The 15,937-nt window shown below is 47.0% G+C and overlaps 1 protein-coding gene across 2 annotated transcripts in view; it reads right to left on the minus strand.

Moving 5' to 3' along the window:
* Positions 1-820: 820 nt before the first annotated feature.
* The window catches only part of NTM (neurotrimin), a 1,335,738-nt gene continuing 1,320,621 nt past the window's right edge, over positions 821-15,937 (minus strand). The window contains exons 7-9 of one of the 2 annotated variants that reach the window (XM_004714205.2): positions 15,544-15,695; positions 8,094-8,126; positions 821-2,609 (exon numbers count right to left, since the gene is read on the minus strand). In XM_004714205.2, coding sequence (XP_004714262.1) covers positions 2,509-2,609; positions 8,094-8,126; positions 15,544-15,695 — 286 coding nt within the window. In that variant the 3' untranslated portion in view covers positions 821-2,508. The remainder of the gene's footprint in view (positions 2,610-8,093; positions 8,127-15,543; positions 15,696-15,937) is intronic. The other variant, XM_004714206.2, reaches the window with a different exon arrangement.

The following is a 15,937-nucleotide window of genomic DNA, read 5'->3' on the forward strand; positions in this document are numbered from 1 at the left end:
ACGGGATGGCCAGAATCAGTGAGGCTTTCCCGGGCGGTCCTAAACCATGCTGCCAGGAGAGAGTTGGGTTAGCTACTGGTGGTGATGGTTGGGACAAAGGGCAAAAGCAAATAGCAAGTCAACCATAATTTCTCAGCTTTGCTCCTCAGAGCGGGAAGTCAAACCGCTGCTCTCCTCTCCCAGAGGAAGACGGCAGGGATTCGGACGGACGGCCCTTTCTTCTGACCTGGTATCTGCTTCTTGGGTACTATTAATTCCCAGAATCAATCAGAACATGTTAACATTATTTGATATGAAAACTTACCTTTTCTCTTGATTTGTGGCTAGAGGGGAGATTCAGAAGGGCAGGTATGAAGGGAAGAGATAAATTCCAAAATACTGGAAGATGGAATGATTCGATATAGAGCCACGACTTTGGGATTGTTTTTAATTTTTTAAAATAACTATATCCATAAATACTTACTCTTAAAAGTTTTTTCCCTAACTGGACTTGACATTCTTTCCACAGAAGGAAGACAGGAAGGTATGCAATGTAGGCAGGGGCTTCCTGGGGAGCTGCCGGGCTCGGGCAGCCACTGCTGTCCCAGGGAGTCGCTATCAAAATCACTGCTCAGGTGAATGAGGTCAGGCTTCTGACCTTCTGGTCTCTTTTCACAGCACATGTCACCAAAGGGCCATAGCCCCATCTCCGTTCCCACCAAAAGATGGCCTAAAGGACACGGACTGAGGAAGAAGCCCATCCCCTCCCCCAAACCGAGCTAGTCAATCATTTCTCACCACACACCTGCCCACTGCTGGAGAATGAGGTACCACACCAAGGTGAAGAGGGACAAGGAACACTTTTTAATGTCAAGTCAGAGACAACCCCTCCCTCCCGTCTCCCCCAATTCCACTTTCCCTCATCACATCCAGGAGCCTGGTTCTCAGACTTCTGTGGAGGAAGAAACAGTTACCTAAAAATTGCATGTTCTTTTCTTTCATACACACGCACACAAAGGTGGAAAATTAAATAAAATCAACTAAGAGGATTAAATTCTCCAGTGGTCACAAAGGCATCAGAGATTCCCATACGGGGCTAAAGCAAGTGGTTACTGATTGTTTAGTTGTTCAGTTGCTTACAGCTTGTTAATGCCTCAAGGCAGGAGGGTGGAGGGACCACCTGTGGTGACCTTCACTTTCAAAGAGCCACACCTTGAAAGAGATGCTGCGCCTTGTATTAGTTTTCTTCTTCTTCTTCTTGTTTTTGTGTTTTTTTTTCTTTCACTTTATATAAATGTCTCTGACGTGTAAATAACCCAAGAAAATTAAAAGGCAGGAGCTGATTACACAATTACCAGTAAACTCTATCATCTTTTAGAGACCAACACTCAGCTAACGCCATATACAGCATGCAGTAATGTCTGAGAAAGGGCCCCGCTGAGAAAGAAAATGGCTAGAATTCTAACAACAAAAAATATATGCATATATATACTGTATAATATATGTCATCAAAAGAAGCATAGGCAACAAACTGAAGATACAGTGTGGATCACTCGTTCCAATTCTAAACAGTATGTAGATAGCATAGTATTGTCTGCATTAAATGCCAGAGTAAGGAGAAATCTGGAGCGCTGGTGGAGATGTCGGTTAAATCATACAGATATTTTTGGTGGCTATGCCCAATCCCCGGGGGGTTAATGCCCGGTGTTGTGGTCCACCAGTTGTAAACCTAGGTAAGAAGTACACTATCCATGTTTAATGTTTAACACACATACTTCTCTTCACCCCTTTCTTTTGTGTATTTTTTTAGTTTTGTCTTAGAGTTGCACTAAGTTCTAGACTTCTATCAGAAAATATAATTAATAAAATTAATAATGAATCAGAATCCCTTATTATCCATGATATCCATGTAGTAAAATGAGAGGGGGGAAAAAGTTTAACATTATCTTTTGTATTTGTTGTCTGTGGGATTGGTGTTGCTGTCAGGCTGCCTTGTCTTGTTTCGTTTTCTTTGTGTTTTTAAGATGTTGCATTTCATAACAGAAACAATGGTGGCACAGTCCATGAAAGAACTGCAAGTGGCACATTTGAGCCTGCACATAGGATCTCGTCACCTCTTTTGATTGGCTGAATTTGGGATGGCTGGTTCTGGAGTTTTCCATGGTGGGGGACTTGTGTGGGCAGAGTGATGGAGCCCTTGCCCAGCCTGGCCTCGAAGAGGTCACAGAAGGATGCTTGTGGATGGGTCCAGAGCTGGGTGTGCCTTCTTCCAAGGTGGGGAAAGAACGAAAATTCATCGGTACCTAAATATCTGAAAGGCGATTTTCAATTTCTCGTTAAACTGTGTTTCCCAAAGTATTCTTTGTGCCCTCCCTCAAATTTGTGTCCCATTGGGCGTTGTTTCTCGGAATTTCATTGGATTACGTCATATTTAAAAGGGGACGTTCTTCCTGCTGTTGGTGTTGCCGATGCTGCTGTGTTGGTGGTAAGAGTGGTGGCAGCTTTTCCCAGTGGGGAGTGACACTCACATCAAAATTTCAGGAGTAAGTGCAAGATCAGAAGAGGTAACAGCCAGGTGCATCCGGCCCTTCTCGACGTGCCATTGTTCACCTCACTGACGGCGCCAGGGCCTGTGGAGAGAACACAGCTGTCTTGAGTCAATTGGCAGAGAATGGAAGCGAACCCCTCCGTCCATCTCCTGGTCTGATGAGACATCCCTCTACCTAGGAGGATGTTGAAGTCTAGTCAGGGACGCCATTAGAAAGCAGATCACCTCGCTTTGATTACAGGGGCACATTCTAGAGCCTGGTTAGCCTGCTCTGGAAAATACTAGAACATAAGACTCAGATTAAAGTACCCTAGTGGTCAGTACTCTAGCTGTGTCAGAATTTGCTAAGGCCGCAGCTCGAGGTCAAATTTAACACAGCATGGAAATAATTGTTCTATGTTTATAAGTTTCAATGAAGTGACTCCCTTGAATTGTGTGCACTATCATTCAACCAGTTTAAATCACTGATTACCATAGCTATGGACCACGCTTCGTGCCCCCTACTACGCCCAGCCCAGCCTGTTGCTCAGGAGAGGATCTGTTGCATACAGTGATGTTTCTCTGCTGCTAATACTGCTGCTGCTGAATCAGTAGCAGAATGTCAGCTGTCAATCACAGTATCTCTGGCAGGGTGCTAGGCCTCCACCAGGAGCATCTGACATATTCCTCATTTAGTTCTGGGAACAGACCTAACTTTCATGTCAGAAAGGTCAGAAACAATGCACATGGAATGGAGATGGAAGCAGGTAAATAACCAGGTGACCCCTGATTGTGCATGTATAAGAAATGGGAGATTTATATGGAGAAAGGGATTTAGAATCAGCCGTGGTCTATGTCTGCGGGTGGAAATGGGTCACACATTTCCCCAGGAAGCACACACCGATCTGGTCTGAGCTACATCCCTTCATTTCCCCCCAAACATCCTTATTGTTCTGAAACACCAGCTCTATGGCTATCTTGGTCCTGGTGGCTGTGAATCCCCCCAAAGTTGTAGCTGTGATTCATGAACAGACTACCCATGTTGGAACATTTAGACCTGTATCCAACGCACCGGGTAGTTGCCATGGTGACACTGTCAGGTACTCAGTGGACTGCTGATCATAAGGGGCAGCAGGTTCCAATCCACCAGGCACCCTACAGGAGAAAGATGAAACTCTCCACCCCTGTAAAGGTTTACCGCCTTGGAAACCGCATGGAAAGTCTCTACGCATTAGAATCGCCAAGATAGCAGTGGGAAATGAACCAGGGCATCTTCCCGGATTGGGTCTGACCTGGTTTGTGCTGCTGTGTTCCAGTTAATAGTGGTATTTATTGTGTTCTTCTGTTGTACATAGGATGGTAATGCGTCAGAACTGACTCAATGGCTTAGTACAACAAAAACAATAATTTAAGGTTAAGCTCACATTGTTCATTCTTCATACCAAACTAAAACTCTCTCCCATCAAGTTGACTAATAGAAACCCTATAGGGCAGGCTAGAACTGCCCCTGTGAGTTTCTGAGACTGGAACTCTTTACAGAAGTAGAAAGCCTGCTATTTTTGTCCTTGGAGCAACTGGTGGCTTTGAACTGCTGACTGTGTGGATCGTACCCCAGTGTGTCACCATGACACTACCTCATACCGGGGGGCAGAAACAAAGGCCCAAACCTGCTTGCCTGGTTTGAAAGCTCATGCTTGAAGCTCTGTCTGGTTAAAGCAAAGCAGAATCAAGTCTGACTTCTCGGTTTCCCCCGGGTCCTAGGGTCCTGGCCATGAGCCACTGCTCATGGAATTTTGTGTCTTGGTCCTTTACAGCAAATCCCTGGTTCTAGGGAGTGGCTAAATTGACCATCTCAAGTTTGAAATACAACTGGTCATGTAACGTCCTGTTTTCCTGGTATCTGTGTTGTGGTAGCTCCAGGGCTAGCACTTGGTTGTGCAAGTTCTCCCGAGAAAAGCCATAGGGACATTATGCTGATTTCCTCCCTACAGGATGGTGACCAGATGGGCAACACAGAGCTTAGGGCATCTGCCTGCTGAGGAACATCCTTCTCCTAATCCAGGGAGAGACACAGGGAACAAAGAGGGCCACTGAAAAGCTTCTTAAGACTCACATGAACGTTCAGAGCTCCTCATTTATGGTGTCCTCTAAAATTTGGCTTGAATGTAAGAGGTGTTATGCTTCTATATACATATGCCTATGGCCTCCCTAGGAGCCCTGGTGATGCAGTGGCTGCTACCCACAAGGTCCCCAGCCACTCTGTGGGCAAAAGATGAGACTTTCTAGTCTCATACAGAAGGATAGTCTCAGAAACCCACAGGCAGGGGTAGTTCAACCCTGTCCTCCTCCTGGGCTGCCACGAGTTAGCATGGACTTGTGAGTAAATGCGAGTGATGAACTCTATTTATGACCAGCCACTCTGTTAGCGATGAAAACTATTTTAGTGGAGAATGCCACTCTGATGTTTTTAAGGATCATGTCCCTTACCATCTGGGCCACTGTAATCCTTCTTACCAAACTGCTTTCTAGTACCTGAGGTGATGTCGCTAAGACTTAAGTCCCTAAGAACTGGCCGCCCTTTGTGGAATCCTTGTTTAATCTAGTGGTTGTGGTTTACCTTCCCACAACCCCATAAAACACGAGTGATTCTGCCGTGCCCTGAATAGGTGGTCCCCTGTGCTTCTGGCAGGACATCTATATTTTTAACAAAGTGCATGGCTTCTTCTTTACTTGGTTTTTCATGTTTTCTTTCCTGAGCATCCAAACACACAGCTTCAAAATCCATTTGGGAAATAATCTACTTCTCCCTCAACTACAGTATCCCTTCCACCTGTACCCCATGGCAAAGAAGACCCCTGTGGGGAGAGTGAAGGGGGCACAAGACCCTTTCCAGCATTTAGAGGGTCTCTCCTCCTATATCCACTCCTTTCAGGGCTGGTCTTCCAGTGAGTGTTTCCAGGGATGAGAATGTTGCAAGCCAGGTGAACAACCCCGCAGGGAACCTGCATGGACACTGTGTAGAAAAAGGCTGAACACCTTGTTATGGGCTCCATGACATAGTGGTCTTAATTCTGGGACACAATGGCCTGGAGTCTGTGCCGGGTGCGCCCTCAGGGCACTGTGTTCGATCTCTCCACCATGACTCTCTAGCTCCTTTGTGGCTCTGCCCCACCACCCTCATCCTACTGAAGAGCATCACAAAGAGCCTGCAGGGAGGGTCCTGACCTGGCCTGGTAGAAAACTCTTGGTATAGAACAGAAATAAAGGCCACTCAGTGGCTGTCTGTTAGAGCTGCCTCTTTTTTTATACTGCTAACCTGGGGAAATTTCCAGGGCCTCTCTATGGTTCAGGGCTGCTTCTCATTGCACAAGTTCCTGCCCAGCCTGCCCTCCTGGCTTCTCCTCACATCATCCTGCCTTGTCCTAACTGCATCCTTCGCTTCAGCTCACTCCTTGCACCTGGGACAGGTGTGGTGTCTTGAAGAAGAAGCTTTGAGGAAGAGCAAGACAGAGGGGAATTCTCTGGGACAGTCACTCCCAGTAACTCCCCTTTCGATTTCCATGAACGTTTTGAACCCATTGAACCTCACATCCATTTGTTATGATAACTCTAGAGCGATTTTCTGAGAATCAATGTAATTTGAATCCTCCAGCTTATATAAAATCCTATCAACTTCCTGGTGGAGCATTCACTGTGTTTCACAATCTGTTTGCTCTCTGTGCCTTTGGACTTCCCTCTGGCCACATGCAGCGGTCCACTGGTCTCATACAACACACCCACACATGTGCAGGCCCATACACACTCACATATGAACACACACTCCCATGCCAACACATGCATATACATAGGCACATAACTATATACCCAAGCCCATACGCACATATGCTTGCATGTACATATGCAAGCACACGCACACATCTAGGCATACTAATATACATAGGCACACACTCACAAATGAACTCTCTAGCCAAGTGCTCTCTCTACTTGCTCGCTCTCCTTGAATCCCTTTTCAAGGAGATTCCCTTCCTTGCCACTCCATTCCTTGTGCCAGCCAGTACTCAGCATCCAAACACCTTCTCCAGGCAGCCCGGCTGTGCTCTCTTGGCTCAGCTCTCATAGCATCACACACATCCACCCAGTACTATCAGTCCCACCTGCCTTTCCACTTCTCTCTGTTTATCTTAAAGAAGCATTTCCTCCTTGCCACTGGGATTTGTTTACCATCAAGCCTGCATCTAATTGGATCTATGGTAGAGAGTCAATAAATGCTTATTGAAAGAAGGAACATTGTCTCCTATGCTGACATGGTCATATTTCCATTTTCCCATATTTTTCTTTTGCTTGTAATGATACTGGGAGAAAAAGAAAAAAAACTGAACCAAAATTTTAAAAACGCCGTTACTCCCTTGTCTTTTGCTTTACTCTTTTTTTTCTTTCCATACACCTTCCCCATCTTCTTTCTTTTTCCAATAAAATTCCCTGAACATCTTCGGTGGAGGAAAATAGACATAAACCATTTGACATGGGGGGAACAAAGTCATATACACTAGGGTTTCAAACACAGTGCTTGCAGTTGGACAGGTAACATACGTCTCAACACCCACATGTAACAGTGAGGATTATTCGCATGCTTTTTAATATGTGGCCACTTCAGTGAGCTTACATGACTTTCCCAAGGTCCCCTGGCCTTCTAAGAGCCTCTGTTTCATGTTTTTGGAGAACGGAGAGAACAGAGGATGACATGGGCTTCATACACCTGGACACTATTTGATGGAGGGAACCAGAAGTGTATGTAGCCTGCCCAACACATGGATAAGGCCACAGGTAAGTGCCAGTCATTCCATGTGCAAGGCCCTGCAAGACCCCGTGCTTGCCAGAGTGACACCTCCGCCACCTGCCTGGGCACAGACCCTAAGGATGAATCCTCTATGCATCTCTAAGTCATGCCTCCTCCTATATCCAATACCTGCTTCACCTCTCTCAATAGGGAGCTGTGGAGGCCAGAGAGACTAATTAACAAGAAAGTCAGGGTTCCCAGGGAACTCTGATGAGTGTCAATTACCCATCAGAAACATCTGGCCGAAATGAAAGTCTCAAATAAGATCTGCTTTATTTGTGGCAAAGTGACTCAACCAAGAACCTCCCCCTTCCTTTCACTTCCCTCCCTTCCACCACTTCCCTTCCAGCTCCAATCTAGAGAGGGAAAGACAGACTAGGGTAAACAAAGGACAGCATGCAAGGCCAAGGTCTCAGAAGATCTTTGCATTATTGCATCTCAGGGCAAGAGAGAAGCAGATCTGTGCTGAGGAAACCAGGCATGAAACTATTCTGGGCACCAATCGGTGCTCATTAGTGCAGCCAGCAAGCTCAGTTAGACTACTGAAGGGGGAAGCTACCCAGGGAAGAAGGTATGTTGGTGGGGTTAGGGACATGGAAATTGATGCAGAGATGGGCCAAGGTCAGAGAGTTGCCACCGGGCTGTTTCTTGGGGTTAGCGTAGAGAAGAAAAAGCTTTGAAGGAAGAAGAAAGGACTGTGCATACCCATTCCCGACCAGGTAGCAAGACCTGAGCAGAAATAATACCGACCTTTCCAAGGAGGCAGGGCTGTAGATTTCACTTCTACAAGAAATGAAAAACAAGCCACTGTTAAGGTAGACAGCAACGGAGACACACACTTTGTTCTTGGCTAGGGAAGAAGAAAGAGTGGATGCTCCGAGCCGGGCCCTTCCCCATCCCTCTGGTACTTTGCCCTGTTCTTCCCTGAACACACGGGGCTGTCAGTGCGCACCCCATCTGTTTGGCTGAGCAGTCTGTGCCACAAGGGACATGTTGGGAGCTTACCAAAGGGATATAATGAGGGTGCAGAGAGACTGTTGGCCTGAACAGAGGCAACCCCTCTACCTTGAGAAAGTGTGTCATAGGCATATCTTTGGGGTCTGGGGACCTGCAGCCATTACTTGTTTGTAGAGCAACTGTCTTCCTAGACTAGTCACTGAAAGCATAGCAGTTTGAAGTACTGAGTAGTATGACAGAGCAATAGAACTGAGGAGCTCATGTTATGTTTCAAATATACATATGTGTAAGACATTTGGCCAAATCCAAATAGCATCTAGCTGTCTGTTTTGAAAATGTGGCCAAGGAGCCTGGGTCTTAGATTTCTGACCTCTCTTAGCACTCGGATGGCTCCAGGCTGGCTTTGTGGGCCTCCATCTCTTGAAAGCCACCCGAGACAGCAGGACCCACAACTCTGCTGCCAGAGTTGCACTTACTTGACCTCCCCTGTCTGGGTAAATACCCGAACACCGGCTCTTCGCCACTGGCTAGGTAAGAAAAGATTTTCATTTCCTTCCCCCACTTCAAGCTACCAGAATCAATCTGGCTTTGCTGCTGAGAGGACACATCCTGTGATGCGCTACAGCCTTTTCATGTTTCCTTTAACAAGAGCTGCTCCTGTTATTCAACCTGGACGCAGGATAGAAAGTGGCAGTGAAGCCGTTCACATTTCACTAATGCACTGGGGAGTGTGCTCTCTTTATTAAGAGCCCTTGCAAAAGCATTTGCCAAGAATCATAGGAACGTAGTCAACTCTCAAATGAATTTTTAAAAGCACCTAAGGTACGATGCCTGTCTTGATTTAAGGGAGGGTGGCAACTTTGATCACGCTGGAGAAAGGGGCGGTCCAAGAGGAAACCTTTTCTGATTCGGAGATGATCTGACACAAAGTCCGGGAGGCAAGGAGAGCTAGTGGTGACCGCACCATATGGGCTCTGCGTTGGGTGTTTTGCGAGGGAAGTCCGTAGGAGAGCTGTCCATAGCCTTGTCTAAAAACTAACACTCAGTTTGCCACAAGAACTACCTCATTCAGGCACTGCAGCTAAAGTCAGTATATCTTCTTAAGGATTGCTTTTGCTTGGCTATATAAACATTCTGGGAGGTTGGCGTTTTATGCTTTCACATATTCTGCTACATGCTGTAGAGATGCTAACTGGGATGACCAGGCCCGATTAACCCTCTTTAATCATCTGTGGAAGGAGCCCTGGGAGCACAGTGTACTGGGCATGTTGGGCTGCTAAGGTCAAGGTCCGCAGTTCAAACATAACCAGCTTCCCTGTGGGAGACAGGTGCTATGGTCCTGCACACTCCGAGGAGCAGCTCGACAGTGTCCCATCGGGTCATTGTGAGTTGGGACCGACTTGATGGCAATGGCAGCATGCTCTGTGGGGAAGGACATAGCACTTCTCTCCACTGCCCTTCTTTCCTCCTGATATGCAGAGGTGACTCTAGTCTCTCTTTCTTTAATAGACTGGTTTGATGGTCACGGGGAAGTTCACAGGCAATAATCAACCAAGTTTCCCCGGACCACTGATAGCATCAACTTAATGTTTCAGAGAGAAAAGACACAGAGCTCCTGGGTGGGAATGAGCAGCCCTCCTGAGCCGGCAGCCCAGGCCTCCACACACGGACCACTGCAGACGTGTCATGAGGGGTGGTGGTACACGCAGGAGCCTTACTTATGGCAGAAGTCCTGCGCTGTCACAGAAGAATGGTAGAAGGTGACATTCGACCCACTGTGTTGATAAGAATGGAACAGAGGAAGACTTCATGGGTGGAAGAAAATTCTGAGAGGGAACAAGTTTGTCTAATGAGCATTTTCCTAGTCCATGCAGAAGATGGGTAACTAAATACCTTTGAACTTTTCTTAGTCTCCCTTGATGCGATGGAGACCAGATGGCCATCAAATGGAGGTATTCCCTGGTGAAACAGTAGTGTTTGGGTGGCCAAAAATGGCTAGGCACTGGGATACTAACCATAGTTTGGAGGTTTGAACACATTTACAGAACCCTTGGAAGAAAGGTCCGGTGATCTACTTCTGGGGAAAAACAAAGTCCTCCATTGAAAGCCCTTTGGAGCACAGTTTGACATACCGTGCATCCATCTATCTATCTATCTATCTATCTATCTATCTATCTATCTATCTATCTATCTATCATCTACACAGCTGAACGAAGTAAATGCTTCCAGTAAATGCTAATTTCCCTAAAATATCCCAGGTTGTACAAAGGAGTCCAGCAGCTCCCGTAAAGGCCATACCAACTCAAGCCTCTGAAGGTTCCCGTGTGTGCAACCTACCACTTCCCAGCCTGACTCACTAAGGCTGAAAGGGTCAGGTACAGACACATCCAGAACCCCAGGGACAGAGACTGTAGCACCCATGGGCCTCCCTTTGCAGCAGTGTGGGTGAGGCAGCAGGGAGAAGGACGAGCATGCCAGGTCGGTCTTTCTGCAGCAGAGGTGCACCTGCTGCTGGAGTCTCTGAGGTCAAGCAGAGTGATCCGCCCCTCCCACCCCCCGCTTTTGCTGTTCCCTGCTTAGGTGTAAGCTCCCTGCATCACCTGAGCACCCTTTCAGTCAAACCCTAGCTCCTTGGAAAGTTCTGCCTGAGCTTGAAAAGCTCCCATTTCTTCTGTAAGGGAAGCCCTAAGGGCCACATCAACCGAGAACTTAAGGAAAGCACACCTTGTCACATTGTGTGTCCCCGCTTCCATCTCTCACACTCTGTCTTCTGATTTGTATGTGTTACTTCCTAAGACTATCTATTTTGGATCTGTGCATATGCCTCACAAGGGGGTTCCATATACATAATATGAATCATAAGTTGCATCAGAACACTTCCATTGACTTCACCTGTTAGTCTTCTTCTTTCTACTGCTGTGTCACACTTTCCTCTTCAGGGCTCATCACCCTGGGACTAGAGACACCACTAAGGTGAGTAATGCAGACCTGACTCTTTTCATGATAAGAGTATTTGCTCCTCATCTGTCAAATTCCTCACACAATTCATTTCATTCCGTGTCCTCTCCCACCCTCCACATCTCGTACCGTCCTCTGATGGGTGAGTGCACAGTCAAAGCAGGAAGGAGGAGTGGGCTGGGTGCTGGGTGTGGTGGGATGAGGAATCAGGGGGGTAGGGCGAAGGTAGATAAAGCCATTGCCCCTCACTCTCGTGAGCACTATCCTAATGATAGCAATCGGTTCTCATCAGGGTGTATTTTCGGCTACCAGGATGTCTGGCTCACTGGGGCTGAATAATTAGTTCTGATGAAGGGGCCTCAGCTTAATGAATCACTCCTGCTAGGCTAGTGGTTCTTAAGAAAATATGGAAGAACTGTTCAAACAAAGGCGAGATCAGCAGGAGTCAGACATGGGGCAGGGTTTCAAGCCCAAGGGAATGGCGAGATGCTTGGACAGGGAGATTGGGGGAAGTCCTAGCTTTCAGCCTGATCTGGAAACTGGACTCAAATGATTCAAAACTCACCTGTTTCAAAACCTTTTAAATAACTGTGCATTCTCAGTGCTCCTTTAACAATCTCTAAAGTAGATAAGGCAAGCACTATCAATTCCATTTTGTAGAGGAGAAAATTGAGTCTAAAGAAGAGTGGGTGACGTGCTCGGACACAGAGCCACCACTGATAGAGTCCTTAATGAGGACCTTGTGACATTCCATTCTCGGTCACTGCTTATGGCTGGCCAGGCAGGCTAAACGCCCTCTCCTTCACTCCCTGGAAAGAGCTAGGTGTGAACCAGTTGATGCGTCCTGTGGCCTATTTGAATTGTCATGGATGTGAGTTTAATTCTCTTGCTGAGTGGCCATCCATAGGACGCTTGTAATACATTCAAAAGAAACACAGTCAGCGTGTGGGCATTGTGGACTACAGGTTCCACTCATTCAAATGTTCGCCCTCATGCTGATTTCTGAGCTCTGAGCTTTTAGGAATGGACACTTTCCTTCCTTTCTCCTTCAAGTCCTCATCGGCAAATGTGGCCAGGGAGAAGCAGAGAGAATTAGCGTTTACTAGTTCTCAGCATCCTTCCACCACCAGCCCCCAACTGAAGACTTTGGACTGGTGCCTAAGGGGATAAGTAGCAGGGGAAATGGGAAGGGGGCTGAGAGGCCAGGATCAAGGCGGGGAGAGAAAACACAAAGCCGGGCATGCTGACCCTGGGACAAAGTGGAGCTTGTGGGCTCACTTAGTGCTAAATCAGGTGAGGGACATACAGGAGAGAAAGATGAAAACAAACATACATGCTACACAGTACCTATATACAGTTTGTATACTGCCTTTCACAAACACTTCAGGAGGAATGGATACATAAAGATAACAAAAACCAAAGGTGCGACGAAAGGGTCGGGGGGTGGGGGGTGGGGGGCTGGAGCTTGAGGAACACGGAGATGCGTTCTCTGGTGTGTTTCTGGATGCAATGGTGGGGCAGTGAGGGAGCAGGTAGTGCCCCCCTTGGTCCAGGGCAGATGGACATACTCTTAGCGTGTGCTAAACTGGATAGCGATTTGGCAAAAGATTATCAACACGGTTTCGTCCCCACTGAAATGTCCCTCTCATGCCTCCAGCCTGTATTTCACATGGTGAAAGCGTGTTCAGGAAGGTCTAGGACCCAATGGCACGATGAGAGGGCAAGGATTCCAGAACCACTGCGACTCAGAATAAAAGGAGTGGGCCTCTACCCATCTCCTGTAAATTCTGCCACCTGAGCAGACAGGTTCTGGGAACCCCGGTTAGTTCACAATGGGAAGCAGCCTCCTCCCTACCTCCATTCGACGTGCACCGTCCAGTCCGATGGCCAGGCACATCCAAAAAGGTTTCAGATTGTGGACAAGTAAGTTGATGGCAAAATGACTATAATCTAGCTTGTTCTACAGGAAAACGGTCTCCATCAACTTCATGTCTTCCTACCAAATCAATGCTCTCTCTTATTTTGCCCAAAGTGGCCTGATGGCTCTGTGCTGACGTGTTTTCTGATAAATGAACATGATGTTGAAAATTCTCTAACACAATGCATTATTTTTCAAAGAGCTCTCATCCATGGTGAGTGTCAACAATGAGTAGAAAAGTCTCTGCAACATGTGGATTAGTCTAGCTAGAGAAGATAGTCCAGAACCCCCATCCTGCACACTAATCCTGTTGCCCTCGTCCCAGGGGACTGGGACGTCAGCGCAGCATTTCAGGGAGAAGGCCCTCCAACAGGGCCTCTCACCTGAGGTGAAGAAATAATTTCTGAGGCCAATGAATTTGGAAAATGTTGTAAATTTTCTCTCTCGAGATTTCACAGGGTAAAGGTTTCAAGAATTTCTGGATCTGATTTCCACAGATACCTTGAACCAATTTTTTTTCTCTTTGTTCAACCTAATCTTAACTATAACTAATGAACACCTACTCTCACTGGACCCCTGGAAACGGGAAGGTAGGAAGGTCCCCTCTGCTGCCCTTGCGTGAGCACCAGCAGGCTGATGGAGGGATGGGAAGCAGAGGTTTGAATTGCCACACGAGGGGTCTGAGGAAAAGGGCAGATTTATGACACATGCCTCACTGCTTTCCTTGTCACAAATGCCAGCTATTTCACTCTTTAAAAAAAAGTTTTCTGCTTCTCCCAACTCTCATCTTGAGATGGCTTCAGGGGAAAAGGCCAGGGAATTAGACAACAGGGATAAAGACCATTGCAAAAGCCCTTTATGCATCGAATCAGAAGACAGATGGGGTCAAAGGAGGAAGGAGACGGTCTACGGAAACAAAGGCTGCTGTGGAGGGAGGGCAGGAGCTGGGTGAGGTGGGAGGGCAACAGGGAGAGCAACAGCTTATGCAGGACCAGGAAGGGAGGGGTCATGGCTGGCTCATCCAAGGCTATACATGCAGACACCTGCCAACAAACCAGAAAGGCCTGACAGATGTGAGGGCCATTATGAGGAGCCCTGTGTGAGAGACGCCAGGCAGATCAATCATTCCTCTTAGATGCCTGCCCATTCTGTGCACCAGTTCTGCAGTCAGGGGTTGCCTTTTCTGTCTGGTCTCTAGCTAATGCTGGGCATCACTAGCTGTAGATGTGCTTGGAAGCGAGCACCGAGCAATAAGAGTAGTCCAGGCTGATCAGCCCGTGGAAGTGGAAGGCACTGTCCCATCTGCCATGAGTTTGTGGCAAGGGATGTGGGCACTGGGAAGTGACGGGTTCACTGAGGCATTCTCAGTAATGCCTCATCCTCCCAAGCAAGAGTGTGTGTTTAACTTGGGAACTTGGGGAAACTGATTTGAAAAATCCTGAGATGCTCTGGACTTGCTCAACAAGAAATCAGAAAGGAGTCCTGGGTCCAGGGCTGCAAAGAAACACTAGAGTCCTGGAGGATTACCCAGCTCTGAGGCCGAGTTCTGTGGAGCTCCTCCACTTCCAGGAGTGCAGGCATCCAGGTCTTTTGGGGTGGTTCTCCTTGCTTGCTTCAGCTACCAATAGAGCAGCAAGACAAGGATTGAGGTGCATACATTTGCCTTGCTCACATTAGTCCCTTAGTAAATGTTTGTTTAATGAATCAATGCATGAATAAATAGGTAAATCTGCCAGGAAGGCAGCTTGAGTGGATATGTATCTCAATTTAGCCAGACCGCATCTTTGATACAAAGAGAGTTTGGGAAATCCCTCTGATGGGTTGCTCTCCTTTTGATGCTAATATTATTGAGGATCCCAAGGCCCACGATTCACTTTTATAAATACAATTCCATTTTTCTTATCTCTCAACACCTGGAAAAGAGAACATTTCACAAGGATGTAGTAAATAAAGAATTAAAATAGAAATCATTCCTTTCTAGTCTCTTTACCATCATACCCAATTATAGCCCCCATAGTTATAATCCTGAGCAGATATCCTTAAAGAAGGAAATTATCTATCTATCTATCTATCTATCTATCTATCTATCTATCTATCTATCTATCTATCTATCTATAACTTAATCCCAGCATCCAAACATTATTGTTCCTATTTCAAGATTGCCTCACAAAACAAGAGATGCAGGGGCATTCGTCACTCCCAGTGTCGACTCTCACGTTGGCACTGACCCTGCCTCTCTCCTTTCACAGGTCTCATGCACTCACCCCGACCTAAGTAAACTTCATTCTCTAAACCTTGCCCGTACGCCAGCCCCGAGATCCCCGACAGGCACCCCCTTGTAGGGCCCGGCTCGGGCTTCAGTCTCACCAAACAGTGTGATGCTGGCATTCGTGTAGCCCAACTTATTGGCCGCCACACAGGTGTAGTTTCCATAGTCGTGCTCAGAGACGTTGTAGAAGATGAGCTTTGAGAGGAAGGGTCTATTTTCCACTTTGACCCCCTTCTTTCCTTCAATCAGCCTGAGGCAAACCAGAGGAAGATGAAAAAGGAGAAAGGACTGGTTAGATTCCCTTTTTAAGAACAGGAGGAACTCTGGAAGAAAGCGATCTTCACGTAGCCTGCGTTCGGACGTAAGTAGGACCACTCTCTTTTCTACCCCATGATGCACTAAGTTCATAAGATGACACGCATCCTTGTGTTTCTGTCTGACCTGTCTGCCTACAGAGATGTCCCATTGGGGTGTTTTCTTCCCGTACAAACA

Source organism: Echinops telfairi, unplaced genomic scaffold (assembly GCF_000313985.2).
Source record: "Echinops telfairi isolate 266 unplaced genomic scaffold, ASM31398v2 ScPeMD7_5592;HRSCAF=6446, whole genome shotgun sequence".
NCBI classification, from domain to species: Eukaryota; Metazoa; Chordata; class Mammalia; order Afrosoricida; family Tenrecidae; genus Echinops; species Echinops telfairi.